At 37.5% G+C, this 23,826-nt stretch overlaps 1 protein-coding gene across 1 annotated transcript in view; it reads left to right on the forward strand.

The window, feature by feature from the left end:
* Nucleotides 1–23,826, forward strand: part of GTF2E1 (general transcription factor IIE subunit 1) — a 55,819-nt gene that overhangs the window by 26,244 nt on the left and 5,749 nt on the right. Inside the window, exons 3-4 of the mRNA XM_066347466.1 lie at nucleotides 11,793–11,994; nucleotides 16,828–17,069. Coding sequence (XP_066203563.1) covers nucleotides 11,793–11,994; nucleotides 16,828–17,069 — 444 coding nt within the window. The remainder of the gene's footprint in view (nucleotides 1–11,792; nucleotides 11,995–16,827; nucleotides 17,070–23,826) is intronic.

Genomic DNA, 23,826 nt, shown 5'->3' on the forward strand with positions numbered 1-23,826 from the left:
GTAGATCTTTTTTCTTCCTGTTTTTAATGCCTGTTAGTTACAACTAGATAAATTTTATTCTCCTGGCAAACTTGCTACATTAAGACTCAGCTGAGTAAATGCTGCCTGTGTGGTAGGCCCTTAATGTTTATTAAATAAACTTTTTGTTACAAGTCCTCTCTCTCTTCCATATTTTAAGAAATTAGAGCCTATGTGCTATATATACATAGAGAAGGTTTCCTAAATTGTATCTGGCAGGGATGACAGATGTTGGGAAAGTTATCTGTAATTTAGGATGGTACTGTGAATTTAGTCTTTTGAGTCAGAAAGATTTGTGTTTGAATCCAGACTTTGTGATCTTTTTTTTCTCTTCAGTTATGACCTAGTAAATTTAACCTTTGAGTCTTTATTCCCTCATATGTTAGATTTGGATAATACTGTTGACACAGACTTGGCTATGATGAATATATGAGAATGTTTATGAAGTAACTTTCTTAGTTCTTTTGTGGTTTGTGAATGTAGATGATCAAACATATGTGCTATTACTGAACTTTTTTTTTTCTTTTAATCTCATCATTTGTCAAACTTTGCCTGAAGAATCTTTATAGCCTTCATTTTCTCCCTGCTGCCACATTTTTGGATCTAGCATGTACGTTCTCCTTGGTTTGAATCTGCTGTTTCCAGTTTCTGCCTACTTGGTTTTATGAGTGGGAAGGGGAAGATGGCGAAGAGCTATGAGCTTTAAGTACAGGTTTTCCTTTCCTGCTTGAGTAGTATCTTCTGTGCACGGTACTTAGTGCGGAGTGATCCAGTTACAAGAACTGGGGTATTTATCATATTGATTGCTTAACAGTAGCACTCCACTAAGAGAATGCATTAGAATTCCATGTGGAACTTTTAAAATTTACATTTTTGGGCCTCATTCCAGAGCTGTTGAATCAGCATCTCTGGGGTGGACCTGGGTGTTAATTAAAAATTTCACTAGTGAATTTTATGAAAACACTTAGTTAAGAACTGGCTTAACTAAGTATTCGAAGACCATCTCAAGCCAATAAGGCAGATCACTTTTTATAAATATTAGTTTTGATGACCTCATGTTCTTCTCCAAAATCTTTCAATCACTTTTCTGTTACTAAAGAAGAAAGTCAGAAGAAGCTTGGCATTCACGACTGCTTGTGGTGACTGTAGTTTATCCTGTTCTTTTTTTACCATTCTTTTTGATAACTATATTTCCTTTTTTTTTTAATTCAGTGAGAGGAAGGGAGGTAGAGAGACAGACTCCCGCATGAGCGCCTGCTGGGATCCACCTGGCAAACCCACTAGGGGTCAACGCTCTGCCCATCTGGGGTGTGTTGCTCTGTTGATCAGCAGCTGAGATCTTTTAGCTCCTGAGGCAGGCCATGGAGCCATCCTCAGTGCCTGGAGCCAGCTCACTCCAATTGAGCCATGGCTGCAGGAGGGGGAGAGAGAGAAAGAGAGAGAGAGAGAGAGAGAGAGAGAGAGAAAGAGGAAGAGAAGCGAGAGGGGGTGGGGTGGAGAAGCAGATGGGCGCTTCTCCCGTGTGCCCTGACCTGGAATCAAACCTGGGACATCCACATGCCAGGCTGATACTCTACCGCTGAGCCAACCAGCCAGGGCTTTGATAACTATTTCTAATAGACTGCAATTGTAATTCAGCATTATTTTCAACTATCTACTTCTCTTATGATGATCTAGAATGTCTTGTTCTCTTCCCCCTTCCCTTGATCTCTAATAACTACTTTTCTTCTAAAGTCTACTTCAAAGGCACACTTTCTCCATAAACCTTTCCTGGTGCCCTCAGCTAGAAGTCACGTTCCCTCTTTTAACTCCAAAATATTTATATACTTTATTTTTGCACTGATCCCAGATTATGTTTATCTCTAGATGCCTTTGATCTCTGCTAAACTAAGTTCGTTGATGACAGATTCTGTGTTCCACCTCTACTGACTCAGTAAAATGGTACTTTGTACATAGTATGTGCTAAGTTTCCCACTCCCATCTCTGATTTGGGGAAAGCTTATTTGTTGTTTTTTAATGTTTAGTGAAATTTATCAAAATGTTGCTGGTACGTTAAACTAGCCTTAAATCACTTTCCATAAAAATGTAGAATTTCTTATTTTTCTTCTTATACTTCAGATCTGGCTTTTGACAAGTTTATTCTTGTTTATAACTTGTGTTTTGTGATGAACAAAGGACTCACAGATGTCAGGCCAGCTTTTCCTCTTCTATTGTTTGCCAGATATGGTGATTGTTGGGAGACTATAGTTCTCCATGGTTCTCTCACATATTATACATGTCTTGCAAGTAGAGGTACTGTCTGACTGCCTGTTTTGTAGACTACCTTTTTCAGGGATGTTTATATAGTGATAGAAGATAGAGATATTGTTTGGAAGATAGACATATTGTTTCCAGAGCAAAGGGCAAGTTTACTTACAGTTCAGAATGATAAAAATAGACTCCCAGTATGAAAAGATGATCAATGTCACTAATCATCAGAGAGATGCAAATTAAAACTACAATGAGATAGTTTTAATTTAATCTCATACCTGTCAGAATGACTATCATCGATAAATCACCACACAGCAAGTGCTGGTGAGGATGTAGAGAAAAGGAAACCCTTGTACACTGTTGCTGGGAATGCAAATTGGTGCAGCCACAATGGAAAACAATATGGAGGTTCCTCAAAAAATTAAAAATGGAACTGCCTTATCACCCAGCAATTTCACTTTCTGGATATATTGCCAAAGAAATCCAAAACACTAATTTTAAAAGAGATATGCACCTCTATGCTCATTGCAGCATTATTTACAATAGCCAAGATATAGAAGCAACCCAAGTGCCCATCAATAAACAAGTGGGTAAAAAAAAAGTAATGAGATTTTTATATGTATATATGTTGTACAATGGGATATTACTCAGCCATAAAAAAGAATATGAAATCTTAGCACTTGCAACAGCATGGACCTAGAGAGGGTATTATGCAAAGTGAAGTAAGTCAGACAGAGAAAGACAAATACCATATGATTTCACTTATATTCAGAATCTAAAGAACAAAATAAACAAAACAAATACTCGTAGATACAGAGAACAAACTGAGGGTTGCCAAATGGGAGGAGAATTAGGAGGCTGGGTGAAAAGGTAAAGGGATTAAGAAGTATAGATTGATAGTTGTAAAATAGTCATGGGGATGTAAACTACTACAGAATAGGGAATATAGTCAGTAATATTGTAATAACTGTATGGTGCCAGCAAGTACTTGTAAATTATATGATTGTCTAACCACTGTGCTGTATTGTGTAGTGAATGTCAACTGCAGTTGAAAAAAAAAGTCTCCCTCCAGAGCATTTGTTCAGTTCAGTATAGTAAAGATAACAGCTCCAGAGTAAAGGACTGGCAGAGTTATGCCGATTTAAAATAGCTGGGTTCCTTAACTTTAAGGTTTCTCTCCTATAACATAACCCCCTACATGTTCAGTTGTTATTTTGCCCTCTTTGTCTCACCCTATAAGAATTAGGGGTTTACAGAACTGTCACACAGGCCGACACTGGCTACTGCTATTGCCATAATAAAGTTGTCTTAGACCTAGGAGTCTTGTCTCTTTCTCCAACATCTGTGAAACTGGCAGGATAATTTATTAACTTATAAGTAGGATAAATTGTCAGCTTTTTCATAGTTCTTGACTGTAATATTTAAGCTACTATTTTTAGAACTGGAAAATTGGCCCTTCTACAAATAACTCTTGGTAAATCTTAATCTCAGTTAAACCTGGGTCTTTGGGAAGTTACCTGGATGAGGCTAGAGTTCAGGTCCCTTATGTTCCCCCCACAAACCAAATTTATTCAAGTTAAAGCACTGTTATTGTGAGATTGCCCTTCTATCAAATGATGAAGTTAACAGTGATCTCTAAGCATTGCTATTTTATGTGGATGAGCAACATTGACAAGGGCATTTGTTTATTTAAAGCTGAAGTTTGGAATGTATCTTGTCTTCAAAAGAGAAATGGGGCATTTGGGAGGACACTTTTTAATAAATTGGTATAACAATTTTAATGATTTGTTATCTAATAAACTAGATAAATATTAATATATAATATGTTTGATAATGCAAATTTTAAGGAAAAAGGGAGGACAGGACAATATTGAAACTTTAGGTAATGTTGATTTGGGAAGCCTTACTGAGGTGACTTTTGAGTGAAGGATTGAACTAAGTAAGGAGACTAGCTACTCACCTATCTGCAGGAAAAGGATTCTGGGCAGAGGGAACAGCAAGTACAAAGGCTCTGCAGCAAAGTGTGCACGGTGCAAGACTTTAAGGAGCGGGTTTGTCATGGTTTGAAGACATGTCCAGAGGATTATAATGTTGCCTTTTGTCTTACCTGTTTTTCTGCACTTTAGTCATAACACTTGCTTTTATGTTTATTTTTTTTATTTATTTTATTTTATTTTATTTATTTATTTTAATTTATTCATTTTTAGAGAGGAGAGAGACAGAGAGAAAGAGAGAGAGAGAGAGAGAGAAGGGGGGAGGAGCTGGAAGCATCAACTCCCATATGTGCCTTGACCAGGCAAGCCCAGGGTTTTGAACCAGCGACCTCAGCATTTCCAGGTCGACGCTTTATCCACTGCGCCACCACAGGTCAGGCGCTTTTATGTTTATATGTTAGTTACTTCTTCACTTGTAACATGGAGTTTCTTTAAATATAACTTTGAAAACTACTGAATTAGATAACTTTTTTGCAGTATTCTCTAGGTTTTATTGATAGTCTTTGTAAGTACCCATCTTTTTTTCTTTTTAAATTGCTTTTAGAGTGAGAGAGGAAGAGGAAGGAGGAGAGATAGAGAGAGAAACATTGATTTGTTGTTCTCCTTATTTATGCATTCATTGGTTGATTCTTGTGTGTGCACTGACCGGGATCGAACCTACAACCTTGGTGTATTGGGGTGATGCTCTAACCAAGTGAGCTACCTGGCCAGGGCATAAGTGCCCATCATTCACATTTAATGTAAGTCCTATATCAGCATTTTTTTTTTAAGTTCAGCATGTATTTGAAAGCTGGTTTAGACCTTATTTTATATGGCTTCTTTTTTAACTCTTGCATAGATTATATTCTTTCTATTTCTGTTGGAGAGAAAAGGCTGCAGCAGCCTGAAATAGTAAGAAAATAATCTGAAGTAGCATACCAACTAAAACCTCTCTACTGAAGGTCATGAATTACCCTTTAAATATAAAAGCTAGTTTTCAATGATTTTTGACCTAGAAAAATTAACACCAAACCGCTTCTTCCTTGAAATACCATCCTATCCTTGTACTATTTCTGTCTTAAGGATTTCTCTTTCCTTGGACTTATACTTCTCACTTTCCTTAATCTCTTTGGATACTCTGTTCTACTCTGTGGCTTCAGTGAGCATCTATATGTTGTTGATTCTAATATAATTTCTAGTCTTCATGTCACTTTTGAGCTTTAAGCAGCTGTAATATGTTGGCTTCTAAGTCATCCATTTGGATGACTGTTGGACAACATGACTGAAATACTTAAAGCAAGTTTCTATCTTTTCCCCTCAAAGAAAAAAGAACTTACATTTTTTGTCTTTATTTTGGTAAATAGTATATTTGTCCAGATGGTTAAGCTAGAATCTTTATGTTGATGCCCACTAGCCAGTGACCATCAGTAACACACCCATAGGTAAACAAAGTTGGGTTTATTGATGCTTTCTGCAACAAGAGAAGCCACATGCTATGGGGAATCATCTAGTGTCCAAGTTAAGACTGTGTAGGACAGGGAATCTAGGCTTTTTGTTAGGTAATTTTGGGGAGGATTCAGGGAAGTGAGATGGGTTTGCTTTGAATAGGGTGCTCTAAAGAAGTGAGGATAATTCTTTGATTTTCTTAATTAACTTTTATCTAGGAGGAAAGAAGAACAAGGTCAGTTTAAAACCGTACTTGGAGTTAGAGGACATGATAAATAAAGGCACGGAAGCAGAGCAGAAAAAAGAGACTCAAAAAGTCTGAGGAAACTCTAAGAGAGTTCTGTGACAACATGAAGAGAAATAACATCCACATCATAGGGGTTCCTGAAGAAGAAGAGAAAGAACAAGGGGTAGAGATTTTGTTCAAGCATATCATAGCTGAAAACTTCCCTCAACTAAGGCAGGAAAACATGTCACATGTTCAGGAAGCACAGAGAACTCCATTAAAGAGAAACCCAAAGAAATCAACACCAAGACACATCATAATTAAAATACCAAAGCTAAGTGATAAAGAGAAAATATTAAAAGCTGCTAGAGATAAAAAGACTATCACCTACAAAGGAGCCCCCATAAGGATGACTTCCAACTTCTCAACAGAAACACTTGAGGCCAGAAGGGAATGGCAAGAAATAGTCAAAATAATGCAGAACAAGAGCCTACCACCAAGACTACTTTATCCAGCAAGGCTATCATTTAAAATTGAAGGAGAAATATAAAGCTTTCCAGACAAAAAAATACTCAAGAAATTCACTACAACCAAACCAAGGCTGCAAGAAATGCTAAGGGGCCTGTTGTAAACAGATCAAAGGAGAAAAAGAATATAGCAAAAGAGGAATACAATTTTAAAGAATAAAATAGCAATAAACAATTACATATCGATAATAACCTTAAATGTAAATGAATTAAATGATCCGATCAAAAGACATAGGGTGGCTGCGTGGATAAGAAAACAGGACCCATACATATACTGTCTACAACAGACACACCTTAAAAAAAAATATGCACATAGACTGAAGATAAATGGATGGAAAAAATATGTCACGCAAATGGAAATGAAAAAAAAGCTGGGGTAGCAATATTTATCTCAGACAAAATGGATTTTAAAACAAAGACTATAGTAAGAGATAAAGAAGGTCACTACATAAGGATAAAGGGAGCAATCCAACAGGAAGATATAACCATTATAAATATCTACGCACCTAATATAGGAGCACCTAAATATATAAAACAGACTTTGATGGATTTAAAGGGTGAGATCAACAGCAATACTATAATAGTAGGGGATTTCAATACCCCACTAACATCACTAGATAGATCCTCAAAAAAGAAAATTAACAAAGAAACAGCAAACTTAAAGGACATACTAGATCAACTTGATTTAATAGATATCTTCAGAACCTTTCACCCTAAAACAGCAGAATATACATTCTTTGCAAGTGCTCATGGTACATTCTCTAGAATAGACTACATATTAGGGCACAAAAGCGGTCTCAACAAATTTAAGAAGATTGAAATCATATCGAGCACTTTCTCTGATCACAATGGCAGCATTAAACTAGAAATCAACCATAACAGAAAAACTGAAAAATACTCAAACACTTGGAAACTAAAGAGCACGTTATTAAATAATGAATGGGTAAACAATGAGATCAAAGAAGACATTAAAAAATTCCTAAAAACGAATGATAATGAGCATACATCAACTCAAAATTTATGAGACACAGCAAAAGCAGTCTTGAGAGGGAAGTTCATAGCATTACAGGCATACCTCAAGAAGCTAGAAAGAGCTCAAATAAACAACTTGACCCTACATCTAAAAGAACTAGAAAAAGAACAGCAAGTAATGCCCAGAGCTAGTAGAAGGAAGGAAATAATAAAGATCAGAGCAGAAATAAATGACATAGAGGCTAAAGAAACAATACAGAGGATCATTGAAACCAGGAGCTGGTTCTTTGAAAAGGTAAATAAGATCGATGAACCTTTAACCAGACTCACCAAGAAAAAGAGAGAGAGGACTCAAATAAATAAAATTAGAAATGAGAGAGGAGAAATAACAACTGACACAACAGAAATACAAAATATTGTAAGAAAATACTATGAAGAATTGTATGCCAAAAAACTAGACAACTTAGATGAAATGGACAAGTTCCTTGAAACATATACTCTTCCAAAAATTAATCTGGAAGAATCAGAAAACCCAAACAGACCAATAACAACAAATGAGATTTAAACAGTTATCAAAAAGCTCCCAAAAAAGAAAAGTCCTGGGCCTGATGGCTTCACAAGTGAATTCTACCTAATATTCAAAGAAGAACTAACTCCTATCCTTCTCAAGCTATTTCAAAAAATTCAAGAGGAAGGAAGACTTCCAAGCTCCTTTTATGAGGTGAGCGTAATTCTGATTCCAAAACCAGGCAAAGACAACACAAAGAAAAAATATTATAGGCCAATATCCCTGATGAATTTAGATGCTAAAATCCTCAACAAAATATTAGCAAACTGGATCCAGCAATATATGAAAAAAATCATACACCAGGATGAAGTGGGATTTATTCTTGGGAGGCAAGGCTGGTACAATATTTGCAAATCAATCAATGTGATTCATCACATAAACAAAAGGAAGGAAAAAAACCACATGATAATTTCAATAGATGCAGAAAAAGCATTTGATAAAATCCAGCACCCATTCATGATCAAAACTCTCAGCAAAGTGGGAATACAGGAAACATACCTCAACATGATAAAGACCATCTATGACAAACCCACAGCCAATATCATACTCAATGGGCAAAAATTAAAAGCAATCCCCTTAAGATCAGGAGCAAGGCAGGGGTGCCCCCTTTCACCACTCTTATTCAACATAGTTCTGGAAGTCCTAGCCACAGCAATCAGACAAGAAAAAGAAGAAGTAAAGCTATCATTATTTGCAGATGATATGATACTGTATATAGAAAACCCTAAAGTCGCAGTCAAAAAACTACTAGACCTGATAAATGAATTCAGCAAGGTGGCAGGATATAAAATCAATACTCAGAAATCAGAAGCATTTTTATACACTAACAATGAACTGTCAGAAAGAGAAATTAAGGAATCAATCCCCTTTACCACTGCAACCAAAAAAATAAAGTACCTAGGAATAAATTTAACCAGGGAGATTAAAGATTTGTACTCAGAAAATTATAAAACAATAAAAGAAATCAGGGAAGATACAAACAAGTGGAAGCATATACCGTGCTCATGGTTAGGAAAAATAAACATCATTAAAATGTCTATATTACCCAAAGCAATTTATAAATTCAATGCAATAACGATTAAAATACCAATGACTTACTTCAAAGATATAGAACACATATTCCAAAAATTTATATGGAGCCAAAAGAGAACACGAATAGCCTCAGCAATCCTGAAAAGCAATAATATAGTGGGAGGTATCACACTTCCGGATATCAAGTTATATTATAAGGCCATTGTACTCAAAACACCTGATACTGGCATAAGAACAGGCATATAGATCAATGAAACAGAACTGAGAACCCAGAAATAAACCTACACCTTTATGGACAACTGATATTTGACAAAGGAGGTAAGAGCATACATTGGAGTAGAGACAGCCTCTTCAACAAATGGTGTTGGGAAAATTGGAAAGCTACCTGCAAAAAAATGAAACTAGACCACCAACTTACACCATTCACAAAATAACTCAAAATGGATAAAAGACTTAAATGTAAGGCGTGAAACCATAAGCATCTTAGAAGAAAACATAGGCAGTAAGCTCTCTAACATTTCTCGCAGCAATATATTTGCCGATTTGTCTCCACAAGCAAGTGAAATAAAAGACAGGATAAACAAATGGGACTATATCAAACTAAAAGGCTTCTGCACAGCTAAAGACAATAAAAACAGAATAAAAAGACAAACTATACAATGGGAGAACATATTTTACAATGCGTCTGATAAGGGGTTAATAACCAAAATTTATAAAGAACTTGTAAAACTTAATACCAGGAAGACAAACAATCCAATCCAAAAATGGGCAAAAGAAATGAATAGACACTTCTCCAAAGAGGACACACAGATGGCCAATAGGCATATAAAAAAATGCTCAACATCACTAATGATTAGAGAAATGCAAATTAAAACTACAATGAGATATCACCTCGCACTAGTCAGAATGGCACTCATCAACAAAACAACACAGAATAAGTGCTGGCGAGGATGTGGAGAAAAGGGAACCCTCCTGCACTGCTGGTAGGAATGCAGACTGGTGCAGCCACTGTGGAAAACAGTATGGAGATTCCTCAAGAAATTAAAAATCGAACTGCCTTTTGACCCAGCTATCCCACTGTTAGGAATATACCCCAAGAACACCATAGCACTGTATGAAAAGAAGAAATGCACCCCCATGTTTATGGCAGCATTATTCACAATAGTGAAGATCTGGAAACAGCCCAAGTGTCCGTCAGAGGACGAGTGGATTAAAAAGCTTTGGTACATATACACTATGGAATACTACTCAGCCATAAGAAATGATGACATCGGATCATTTACAACAACATGGATGAACCTTGATAACATTATACTGAGCAAAATAAGTAAATCAGAAAAAACTAAGAACTATATGATTCCATACATAGGTGGGACATAAAAATGAGATTCAGAGACATGGACAAGAGTGTGGGAGTTACGGGGTGGTGGGGGGGGAGGAAAGGGAGGGGATGGGGAAGGGGAGGGGCACAAAGAAAACCAGTTAGAAGGTGACGAAAGACAATTGGACTTTGGGTGAAGGGAATGCAGCATAAGCAAATGGCAAAATAACCTAGAGCTGTTTTCTCTGAACATATGTACCCTGATTTATCAATGTCACCCCATTAAAATTAACAACAACAAAAAATAAATAAATAAAAATTAAAAACAAAAAATACCTGTACTTGGTTAAAAAGCAGTAGTCCCAGTTAGCTGAGATTCATTTAATTTTTTTGTGGTTAGAGACCTTTTTTAGTCTGTACTTAGACTCAGACTTGCCTTTGCATCATTTCCATCATGGTCACAGAAGACCTTCCTTACTGATATTGGTAATCTGTGAGATCGCCTCACAGCCTAATTATGAGTGCTGGGCTATCTCCTAGTTGGGAGGGATTTTCTCTCACACTTAGTCGGAATAGGTGTAAAAGATTAGGTACCATTTGGACAGCAGGCAGATGGCTGAAGAGTGTTTTAGACAGGATATGTGAACATAGAATTTACATTGTATTGGTTATTTCCGTGTGAGAAGCAGTAAAAAGCTTATTCTACTTGAAATATATCAGCAAGTTCTAGTGCTGTATTGAGACAGAGATGCTTAGTTTATTCCTTACCATGGAAGAGGGTTAGGGGATGGGGTTGTCTATCAATCACATATGGAGCTTTTTAAAGCTAAATGTTTGCATGTTTACACTGTGCCAGGCAGTAAGTACTTCTGTGGTCTATTTTAAGCCATTACTCGGGTAAATTGGGATAGACATGAAGGATGCATATATCCCTGGCATTGGTAATAAGAGCCAAACTGGAGATCCAGGTGGGGCTAGTGGTATAGACTATAATGTTTAAGAGTGTGAATTTCAGCACAACTAGTAGTTGTATGCCTTTGGGCAAGTTACTTAACCCCTTAGAACCTCAGTATTTTACAGATTTAAATAAGCAGTAATTATACCAGCTTTTGGGAAAAGGTACAGGTTTCACTGGTAAATGGTGAAAAATTTGGTGTTAAGTTAAAATAAGTATAAGTTTGTTAGAAATATGATTAAAAACTGTGTGCTACGCTGCAGTCATGGGGTAGAAAGTACTTTGAAATGCATCAAAAATGAGAGATGGGTAGAAGTGTGATAAATCAAATATGGCAAGATACTGGTGGGCATGTGGATGCTCACTGAAAAGCTCAACTTTTCAGTATTTTTGTAAGTTTTAATAGTAACATGTTAGAGGAGTGGAGATATAAACTGTTTTCTAAAGGCTAATCTTGAAGACTTTCTCTTCCTTGACCTGAGACTTTTTTTGTTTCCTCTGTAGGAACTTTCCGCTGCACTTTCTGCCATACAGAGGTAGAAGAAGATGAATCAGCAATGCCCAAAAAAGATGCACGCACACTTTTGGCAAGGTTTAATGAACAGATTGAGCCCATTTATGCTTTGCTTCGGGAGACAGAGGATGTGAACTTGGCCTATGAAATACTTGAGCCAGAACCCACAGAAATACCAGCCCTGAAACAGAGGTGAGTGCAATCCCTGTGCTCTTCTTACCAAGAACACTTTAAGCTTGCCCTTGTTTTAACTGCCTGTACTTTGAAGAGGAGACTGAAGACTAATATTTCATAGATTCTAAGCCACGCTTGCCTTATTAACTTCTGCCTGTGATGAAGTTTGTTTGTGCTGAATGCAGAACAGTGTGGGCCTTAGGCAAAAATCTTTAAATAGTCAGATTTGACTTCAAGTACTCACTCTGCATAGGCCTGCTCAGCTCAGCCAATTGTTAGCTAAACCTAAATTGGTAGCGCCTCTTGGGGATATTTGACTTTTTCTAGCCAACTTCTGAAGGCTGAAGTTCTTTAAGGCTGTGGTTTTCAAATTTCTGGTGCTGCCAGAAAGTTCATGCTGGTCTGCAAACGTATTAACCACCCTGATATCCTATGAGAGTTATAACCCAGTGATTATAGGCTACAGTCTGGCAGACCAGCCCCAGCCTACTGAATGGAAACCACTGCTTTTAGGAATACAGCATTTGCTTTTTTGTTTTTGAAGCATGTTAATCACACCTTTCTTGCCTGCTTTGTTTTCAGTGCACCTTCCTTGAAAGTGAAGTAAAGTAGGTGTTACTTATAGGTTAGTACTTCTTACTATGGCCTCCTATTTTTTTGAAAGTATCCTAATTGACTTGCAGAGGAAGCCTTAGTTTGCCATGCCGTAACGTGTGGTTTCTAGTCTTTGAAAAGCATAAATGAGAATTGAAGTCAGTGAGTGTTTTCCTACTCTACCCGTTTCCTTTTTCCTTCTAGTGTTAAATTAAGAAGAAAAAGCTGAGAGCTTAGAGTTTATACCCTTTCATAGAACTCAGTAGTCAAGTTGTAAATGTACCGTTTTTGAGCACTTTTAGTATTTTATACCCTCTGGTTTCAGCATTATAGAGAAACCTGTCCTGGCAGTCCTGAGCAAATTGAGTTTCTTTTGGGTGGTTAAAAACAATCTAGTTGTACAGAAAGCTTTGTATTTGTACAAGTTACGAACTTACTAGTCTAGCACTGTGGATCAGTTAGTCTGCCTTTACCTGTGATAACTGAAAATTAAACTAGAAGTAACTTTAACAATAAGGAAACCTCTCTAGCATGACCAGAATTCCTGAGGAGTACAGGTCAGAATTTATTTCACAACTCAGTTATATCCTCAAGAATTGAGATTTGTTCCATGTTTATAATCTGCTGAAATCAGCCTATTGGTTGTCTTCTTAGGACCAGGAGGGGAGCTAGCCTAAGGTAGTCAGTCATGCCTTTCTAGGTGTCACATGTAGGTGAAAACGTCCAAATGCAGAAAAATGGACTGTCTCTTTCTGTGTTCTATTCTAAGATTGAAGAAGGCTTTCCCGGAGCGCAGTCTTCATCCTACTGTATTTCCCAGTATCTCACTGGCCAAGATTACTTTATGTGCTTATTTCTAAATCAGCATTGGCAGAGGTCATGAGATCACATGATTGGTGCTTAGATAGTTAAGGTTACTTACCTCCGAGGGCTGGGGAAGGTCCCAAAGTCCTTTGAAGCAAATAACTGTCAGTATTTGAATAAAATCAATAAGCAAAGAAGGAGGAGCCACAACTGGTAGGCAACCATTATCAGCCACATCACAGATAGCTTTAAATTTCTGCTATTGGTCATTTTTTCTCTTAGCAAGAATTTGTTTTTTATATCTTTTTCTGTTTTCTTAAGTAATACTATAACCCTAACATAGAAACCTATGAGGGAAATTGACTTGATGAAAATATATAGTTTTCTAAGCCTTTGGTTTATTTCATGTTGTTATATGCTTCAACATTCTCTTTTTGCAGTATAATACTATCTATTCTTGTGTTTCTTCTTTTAACTGTAGTTCTTTTTCTACTTATTAAGATGTTTTCCCACTATGGTAGTATTTATGCACTACCACCACTGGTATCCTTCTCTAATGTTCCCCACCTACCGCTGTCCACCTCCCATTCTAGATCTTTATTTAGATATCCCTTGCTCCATCCCAGAGACAAGTCTGCATGGTGAAGTGACTCCAGAGGCCCTAGCAACTCGCTGTATCAATTAACCTGGCTTCTTGTTAGGAATAATAATCATTCCAGGGATGAAGAATCAGGAAAGAGAGGAGATAAACGGATCAGGAAAGAAGCTATCCAACAGCTTGGTCAAAGGGAAGAAAGGGTGAAATGGAGGCAGGCAGAAGAGATAGAGTGAGGTACCTGGAGGGTCCTGCCAGAACAGCGTGCAGTTGCTTTCATGTGGGCAGGAGAAAGACTACTGGAGCTTTGTTAGAAGGTGTTAACCTGGCTAAGATGGCCTCACCAAGCACTTCACGGGCTCCACTGCCTGGATGTAACATCCTGGAAGTGGCGTTGATATAACCTTTCTGTACTATAGGATCTGTTTCACAACATAACAGAGCTGTAATAGCCATCCTGCCCCAGATACAAGAAAATGCAATAGAGCGGAATGGGAGCTCAGAGGCTATAGTGATTCATTGATGATTTTTTTTTTAAATAAATGACATCATTGTTAGTTTGGTTACTGATCTGTAACCAATTAAATTCCAGCTTATCCCTAGATCAGGAACCAGAAACTGCCTCTGCAGAATCAGCAGACTGAAGCCGAGAGCTGATGGACAGCTCCAGCCTTTTCAGCAAGTCTTTCTTAAATGGAATTCCTTTGCTGTAGCATCTCCTTTTTCATCATCTCTTATTTAATACAGATCCTTAAATTTCTAGTTTGAAATAATATTCCTCCTCCATTCCTGAGCAAGAGTTAGATCTTTTAGAAGCTCTAAATTTTCCTTAAAAATATAAAAGATTCAAAACTGAACTGTCACTTTCGTCAATGTTAAGTAAAAGGTGTGCTTTCTCTCCATAGAAGAACTTTAAATATATGCAGAAGGAGTGAACCTGTGTGTCTCTCATCTTGATTTTTAGTGTCACATTTGCTGATAATTTAGATTTGTCTGTATCTGTGGTGAAGGTAGAAATAAAATCTGTGTAGTCAGCTCTTTGGGGTTAAAAATATATTTAAAAAAATTTTTTTCCCCAAATTTAAAAATGTCTTTGACTTGTGGTCAAATCTCTTCTGCTTCAAACAATAATTAAACCAATCTTGAGTTTCTGTCCTAACATTTATTTTAATGGCCCTGTTCTTTTTCCCGACTTTTCTTGTTCTTCTAAACTCAGTACTGAATACTTACTGACTTTCCAAGTTAACACTAAAGATGGCATGGATGAAAGCCGTGTACTCAAGATCATATAGAGAGAAACAGTAGCTTCAGACAGAGTCAGTGAATCATTTAAGAGTCTGGAAGGAGACACAGGAAAGGACAGGGGTGTAGTTGGCCAGGTCAGAGCCAGAGAAACTTGAATGTATAGAGACAGAAAGGGCATATGGTTAGCTCAGGGAGACACATTTGGAGGCAGACAGGCATATAGAGCAGGTTCAACGCAACAAGATAAGGATGTTGGTTGAGGGTAGAAGAGGCTGTCAAAGGAGTCATGGAGGCAGCTGGGTGAGAGGCTCAGGATGCAGAGTGAACACATAAACATATAGACACAAATCAGGCCAACAGAGATGAGAAAGGAAAGTGAATGCCCGAGGGAGATTAAAATTAAAAAAGCCAGTTACTCTCCCCGTTTCCAGCTTCAGAAAAGTACAAAAAAAAAAATAAAAAATAAAAAATAAAAAAATAGGTAAAAAAGCCAGTTACAGTTAGCAGAGTCAGATTAGCAGAAGGCAGTGACCCATCATTTTAGAAGACTTCGGAACAGGAGAAAATGGGAAGAGAATGACTAGGGACAGATGAGGATTAAATCGAGACAAACAGTTAATAGTGCTAATAAAGTTACATCAGATGAATGCAGGAAAAAAAAAAAAGAGAGAAACCAGTTATTTGCCATTGTAGCATAAGATTGTAAAATACAGCAAGACAAATAGGTGGACTGGGTACAGAGAGACACCCCGTAAACCTAGACTAAGAGTGGGGTACAAAGGCAGGGGGAAAGGATGGTTTATAAGCAGCCCTAGGAAAAGCTAGAGGCAGTAGCTGGCACACCTGGATTAAATGACTGCGTCAGCTTGGATTTGACAACTGGAAAGAGTGCATTTCTGTATAACAAAAGTGGCAGCGGGCCTATAGATGTCCTGAGGCAGAGCAGGAGGGATGGGATAAGCCCAAGATTACCTCCAGAATATGGGCAGGAACAGTGTTCTGAAAAAGAGATATAATGAACCAATCAGATACATGGACAGAGGTGTCCATCAGAGAAACTTGAAATGAAGCACGAGGTAGAATCAAGTAGATAAAAATGGACCTGGGAAGAAGTGAAGAGCAATGGAGCAAGCACAAATGAAGCAGTATCAAAGAGGAGAAACAGCGAATGGCTTGTGTGAGAGAGAAATGGTACAGGACATAAAAACTGGTGAAGAAGTAGTTGGTTAATCTCAAAATGAGTCAAGATTCCACACAAGATAGCAGGGCCAGGTTCCTTGGAAAACATTTAGAGAAAAATGGGAGGGAAGTAAAGGAGAAACATGGGGCCAAATGAGTAAGTAGTGTTATTAAAGCATCTTAAACTTTTATAAAACTTCAGTCATTTATATACACCAGACAACCAGTGTTTGAAGAACTGAAATGCAAATATGATGTATTGTATAACCCACGTAGCTTTCATCCTGAGGTATGAGAGTTTTCTCAGAATTATTAAAGTTTTTGTGCACGACTGCTAGATAATATTTATTCAGTAACCACCTATGTTGTTACCCTCATTTTGCAATACTGAGACTTGAATATTTTTCTTCCTGTCCTCTAATCTTTTTATATAGCAAGGACCGTGCAGCAGCTGCTGCTGGAGCTGCTGGCCTGGCAGGTGGGCACCACCGGGAAGCATGGGCTACCAAAGGTCCCTCCTATGAGGACTTGTATACTCAAAATGTTGTCATTAACATGGATGATCAAGAAGATCTTCATCGAGCTTCACTGGAAGGGAAATCTGCCAGAGAGAGACCCATTTGGTTAAGAGAGAGCACCGTCCAAGGAGCATATAGTTCTGAAGAGATGAAAGAAGGTAAGAGAAGTCATTAAAATGAGTATGTCCTGAGTTTAGTAAAAAATGAGTTTAATTTAGCAATGAATGCCTGGGCAATTTTTGGTTTTTATTGGTAATCCATTGTATCGGTTTTCCAAAAACAACTGCATTATAACAGGCGGTAGGAGATTGAGCAATAAGCCTCGAAACCAAACACTATACTTACATTATCCTTTGACTTAGTTGAAGAAACAAATACAGCTTTTGAATCAATCAGTCAATCAATGTTTATTTTTAATTGCGGTAAAATTGGATTATAACATTATATTATTCATGTGTACAACTATAATTCTCCATCCATATATACATCTGTAATTCTACATCTGTATATACTACAAAGTGATCACCACCAAAGTCTAGTTACCATCCTTCATCATATAGTTGGCCTCCTTTACCCAGTTTGCTCACGCCCTAACCTCCTTCTCCTCTGGTAACCACCAATTCTCTGTGTCTCTGAGTTTTTTGCTGTTGTTTTGTTTTGTGTTTTTTAAAAAAATGTCTCATATGAATGAAATATACAGTATTCGTCTTTCTCCATCTGATTTTTATTTAGTGTCATATCTTCATGGAGCGTCCACGTTGTTGCAAATGGCAAGATTTCATTCTGTTTTAGGGTTGGGTAGTATTTCATTCTGTATCTATACCACATCTCTATCCACTCATCCATCGATGAATGCTTTAGTTGTCTCCATTTCATGACTACTGTAAATAATGCTTCAATGAACATAGAAGTGCATATGTATTTTTGAATTAATATTTTTGTGTTCTTTGGATAAATGCCCAGAGTGGAATAACTGCATCATATGGTAGTTCTATTCTTTATTTTTTGAGAATTCTCCATACTATTTTCTGTAGTGGCTTCACCAGTTTACACTTCCACCTACAGTCCCTTTTCTCGTATTCTCTCCAACACCGATTGTCTCTTGTCTTTTTGATAATAGCCATCCTAATAGGTGCAAGGTGATGTCTCATTGTGGTTTGATTTGCATTTCCCTAATTATTAGTGAAATTGAACATATTTTTATTTGCCTGTTGGCCATCTGTCTTTGGAAGATGTCTGCTCAGTTCCTCTGCCCATTTTTTAATTAGGTTGTTTGTTCTTTTGTTGTTGAGTTGTATGAATTATTTGTATATTTTGCATGTTAACCCTTTGTTGGACATACGATTTTGAAATACCTAATTCCATTTATTAGGAAACCATTTTGAAATGCTTTCCTCTGCTGTGCAAAAGCTTTTTATTTATATGTAGTCCCATTTGTTTTTGCTTTTGTTTCTGTTGTATTTGGAGTCAGATCCATGACTCCAAATACAAATATTTATGCAATGTTAAGACTGAGGTCATGGAGCTTACCATCTATGTTTCTTCTAGGAAGTTTCTGGTTTTAGGTCTATGTTCAAGTCTAACTCCTTTTGAGTTAATTTTTGTGTATGGTGTAAGATAGAGGTCTAGCCTTATCCTTTCGCATGTAGATGTCCAGTTCTCCCAACACCAAACTATTCTTTCTTCATTGTATGTTCTTGGCCCCTTTGTCATAAATTAATTGTCCATTTGTGTGTGGGTTTATTTCTGGGTTCTAGATTCTGTTTAATTGATCTGTGTGTCTGTTTTTATGCCATTATTATATTGTTTTGATTACTGTAGCTTTATACTGTAGTTCGAAATCAGTAAGAAGCCTGATAACTCTAGCTTTGTTCTATTTTCTCAAGATTGTTTTGATTATTTGGCACATTTTATGGTTCCATACAAATTTTAGAATTATTTGTCCTAGTTTTATGAAAAATGCCATTGGATTTTGATAGGGCTTGCATTGAATAGGTAGATTACTTTGGATAGTATAGACATTTTAACTATCAATTCTTCTAATCCATGAGTACGAATGTCTTACCATTCACTTGGATCTTCAGTTTATTTTATCAATATATTACAGTTTTCAGTGTAGGTCTTTCACCTCCTTGGCTAAATTAATTCCTAATTATCTTATTCTTTTTGAGACAGTTATAAATGGGATTATTTTAAAATTTTCTCTTTCTGAGTATATTATTAGTGTATAGAAATGCCACAGATTTCTCTACATTGATTTTGTATACTGCAACTTGACTGAATTTATTGTAATTTTTTTTTTCTGGAGTCTGTAGGGTTTTATATATACAGATTGGGGCAAGAGTGGGTTTACAGTTGTGAGTGTGTGAAATAGTTTATTCTTTTTGGGGGGAGAGGGAGAAAGAGCCAGGAGAGGAGAAGAGAAGTGAGAAGCATCAACTTGTAATTACTTCACTTAAGTTGTTCATTGATTGCTTTCATATGTGCTTTGATGTGGCTGGGGGCACTCAAGCCTAGCCAGTGATCCTTGCTCAGGCCGGCAACCTTGGGCTTCTAGCCAGCGACTTTTGGGCTCTATCTAGCCAGAGACCTTGGAATCATGTCAATGATCTTGTGTTCAAACTGGTGACCCCTCACTCAAGCTGGCAAGCCTGTGCTCAAGCTGGGATCTTGGGGTGTCCAACCGGGACCCTCAGCCCCCCAGGCTGACGCTCAAACCACTGTGCCACCACCCATCAGGCAACCAAGAGTTTATTCTCGTATTATTATTTACTAATTATTGTGTTAATTTTCATATGAACAACTGTAAACCTACTTTCACCCAAACTTCTATTAGCGTGTTATCTGTAAACAGTCAGAGTTTTACTTCTTCCTTTCTGACCTGGATGCCTTTTATTTCTCTTGCCCAGTTGCTGCATCTAGGACTTCCAAAACTATGCTGAATAAAAGTGCTGAGTGGGCATCATTGTTTTGGATCTTAGATAAAAAGCTTTTAGCTTTTCACTGTTAAGTATGATGTTATTTGTAAGCAGAGACAGAAAGGAAGGTAAAGAGATGAGAAGCATTAACCCGTAGCTGTGCCACTTTTAGTTGTTCTTTGATTGCTTCTCATATGTGCCTTGATTGGCTGGGGGGTGGGCTTCAGCTGAGTCAGTGACCCCATGCTTGAGCCAGTGACCTCAGGGTTTCAAACCTGGGTCCTCAGCAGCCCAGGTCGATTCTCTGTCTACTGCACAGGGTCAGGCCCTTACCTGGTTTTATATCAGGATAATGCTCGCCTCATTAAATGAGTTGGGAAGCATTCTCTCCTCTTCAGTTTTTCTGGAAAAGTTTGAAAAGGATATGTATTAAATCTGAATTTTTTATATAGAATTCATCAGTGAAGCCACTTTGGTCCTGGACTTTTGTTATGTTATTGGGAGTTTTTTGAGTACTGATTTGATCTCCTTACTAGTTATCAGGCTATTCAGATTTTCTGTTTCTTCATGAATCATTCTTGGTAGAATGTTTGTTTGTAGACATTTCTTCTGGATTGTTCAATTTCTTGGTATGTAATTGTTCATGCTGATATTTCTGTAATATTAGTCTTGACTTCTCTTTCATTTCTGATTTTGTTTATCTGAGCTGACTCTATTTTTTTTTATTTTTTATTATTAAGTGGGAGAGGTGGGGAGGCAGACAGACTCCTGCTAGCACCCAGGCAAGGATGCATTCAGCAAGCCCGCTATGGGGCATGCTCTGCCCATAGGGGGCTTGTTCTTTTGCTTGGCAACCAAGCTATTTTAGCTCCTGAGGCAAGGCGAGGGAGCCATCCTCAGTGTGGAGGCCAACTTGCTCGAACCACTTGAGCCATGGCTGTGGGAGGAGGGAGGGGGAGGGATGGAGAAGAAGATAGTGGCTTTTCCTATGTGCTCTGACTGAGAATCGAACCCAGACTTCCACACGCCAGGCCCACACTCTACAGCTGAGCCAACTGGCCAGGGCTGAGCCTTTCTATTTTTTTTAGTTAATATAGCTAAAGGTTTGTCAATTTTTTATTTTTTTTATCTTTTCAAAGAACTAGCTCTTAGTTTCCCTGATCTTTTCTAATTTCCTTTTGGTCTCTATTTTATTTATTTCCACTCTTGTCTTTATTATTTCATTATTTCTGCTAACTTTGGGCTTTGTGTTTATTTTTCTAATTCCTTTAGGTGTAAAGGAGATTGTTTGAGATCTTATTTCTTGAGGTAGACCTTCTTGCTATGAAATTCCTCTTAGAACTGCTTTTGCTATAGATTTTGCTGTGTTGTATTTTTATTTCTGTCTAGGTATTTTTTAAATTTTTTCTTTGATATTTTTGTGATAACTTATTGATTGTTTAGTAGCATGTTTTTTAATCTCCACAGTTTTTTGAGGTTTTTTTCTTTGTTGTTGTTTTATTTTTGTAATTGATTTTTAATTGTATGCCATTATGGTTGGTTGGAAAAAATGTTTGATATGACTTCAGTCTTGAATTTATTGAGACTTGTTTTGTGGCCTAACATGATGTTCTGGAAAATGTTCTAAAGTGCACTTGAGAAGGATGTGTATTCTGTTGCTTTTGGATAGAGTGTTCTATGTATATCTATTAAGTCCATTTTATCTAATGTGTTGTTAAGGTGGATGTTTCCTTATTGATTTCCTGTTTGGACATTCTATCCATTGATGTAAGTAGAGTGTTAAATCCCCTATTACTACTATATTGCTGTTAATTTCTTCCTTTGCTCTGTTAATACTTGTTTCATATATTTTGTTGCTTTTGTGCTGGCTGCATACAAATTTATAAATGTTATATCTTTTTGCTGGATTGATCCCTTTATCATTATATAGTACCCATTTTTGTCTTTTATTACAGTCCTTGTTTTAAAGCCTATTTTTCTGAAATGAATATAGCTACTCAGCTTTCTTTTCCTTCCTATTTCCATGGAATATCATTAAATTTTTTTTTTAATTTATTGACTGATTTTTAGAGAGACAGAGAGGGGAGAGTGAAGGAAAGCATTCATTTGTTGTTCCACTCAGTCGTGCATTCATTGGTTACTTCCCATGTGTGCCCTGACCAGGGATTGAACCTGTAACCTTATTGTTTTGGGACGACACTCTTAACCAACTGAGCTAACCGTCCAGGGCTTAAAATTTTTTTTATGAGTTTATTTGAGTCAAACAGAAGGTATGCCTGGAAGCCAGATCTCAACAGATAGCAGTATGCTTCCTGCATGGAATATCTTTCACCCCCCCCCCCTTTACTTTCAGTCTCTGTGTATTCTTCGGAAGTACCATGGTGGAGGGCAGGGCAATCACCTGGCCAGGCTGAAACAGGCATCAGCTGTGGCCATCTGTGCTAAGACACCTGCCAGTGCCAACATTTGCAAGGTAGTATGAGATTACAGAAATGGTGCCCAGTTGTGTCTCCATTCTCAGGGAGAGTCCCAACAGTTTTTTATCTTTCTGGCAGATGCTTTCAGATTAGTAAGTAGATTTTCTTCCTATGTGGTATAGTAGGTGCTTTCCAAAGTGGCGGTTTTGCACTGTTCCCAGGGTGAGTGAGTTTATGCACAAATCCTTGAAGTGCAGGTGCTCTGTTCCGTGCAGTTCTGTGGATTTTCTGGACAGACTCCCCAGTACTCCAAGCCAGGTGTTTTGAGGGTTCATCTCTTCTGTGCAGGATCGGGATCCCTCTCAAGTGGGGATATTTGTTCCTGGGTTGTGTGTGTGGGTTTTTTTGTTTGATGTTTTGTTTTGTGAGACATTGTCTCTGCCTCTTATCCATCTTGATGCTGCCCATTTATCCTTCATTGTAGAGGCTATGCTCATTCATTGTTCAGGTTTTTTTCCAGAGGAAATTATTCCATATGTAGTTGTAGATTTTTTGTGTCCATGGGAGGAGGTGTGGTCAGGATCATAGGAACATGCTGTCATTTTGAACTGCTCCTGAATCTCCACTTGTAGATTTAAGAAATAACCATCTCTTAATTTTTTAAAAAAGTGCTATTGTGTTCAAAGTGGCCAAATTCATCTCTTCTTTTTTCTTTTGTTGCCCTAATTTATATACACTTCTATTTCTCTGAATTGGGAGTGATAGCTATATACTAGTCCAAGCTTTTTTATGTTGTCTTATAAATACCCAGAGTTTGTGCTATACAAAATATATAGAAAGATACCACCTGAGTGAAAGATCAAGAATACTAACCATCTGTGAAGATTGATGCAACTTTATACTAGAAGATTTGGGAGATCTTTGAGCATGAGAGTAACTGTTGGGGCATCTGTTCAGAGTATCTGGTCTGCCATACTGCCAGAGTGCCTCCGATTCTACTGTCTCAAGTACTCATTTCACTCTTCTTCCTTCTAGGATCTTCGTGGGTAATCTCCTGTGGTAGCCTATCCTCTCCTTAAACTCTTAGCGTTTACACATACATAATTTATTGCCCTTTAGGCTACCTCAGAATTAGTATTTCCTTGAAAACAGAGGCCAAATCTTATACCTTTTTCTCTCACAGCTCAGAAGGCAATCCTTAATACAGCAGGCATGGATTTCATGTCTATGAAGTGAGTGAATATAAAAGAAAAACAGCCCTGGCCAGGTAGCTCCGTTGGTTAGAATGTCCTGGTGCGCACATAGAAGAGTCAACCAATGATTTTGGCCTTTCTTGTAACTTCTTTTTCCCTCCACAAATAGCATTTCTTTACTGTGTGTGCTAAGAATTGTAAAAGTAGTGTGGAATTGAGTAGTGATGATAAAAGCCGGTGATATCTCTAGTGTGATTCTCTTTGGTGTTTTCATTACAATAAAAAAAAAAGTTTTTGGCAACCATACTTCACTGTCCCTCCTTCCCACTGATTATGTGGCTATGATGTTTAGTTATTTTGATTCAGGTTGTTCTAGATTATATAGTA

Source organism: Saccopteryx leptura, chromosome 8 (genome assembly GCF_036850995.1).
Source record: "Saccopteryx leptura isolate mSacLep1 chromosome 8, mSacLep1_pri_phased_curated, whole genome shotgun sequence".
In the NCBI taxonomy this organism is placed as follows: domain Eukaryota; kingdom Metazoa; phylum Chordata; class Mammalia; order Chiroptera; family Emballonuridae; genus Saccopteryx; species Saccopteryx leptura.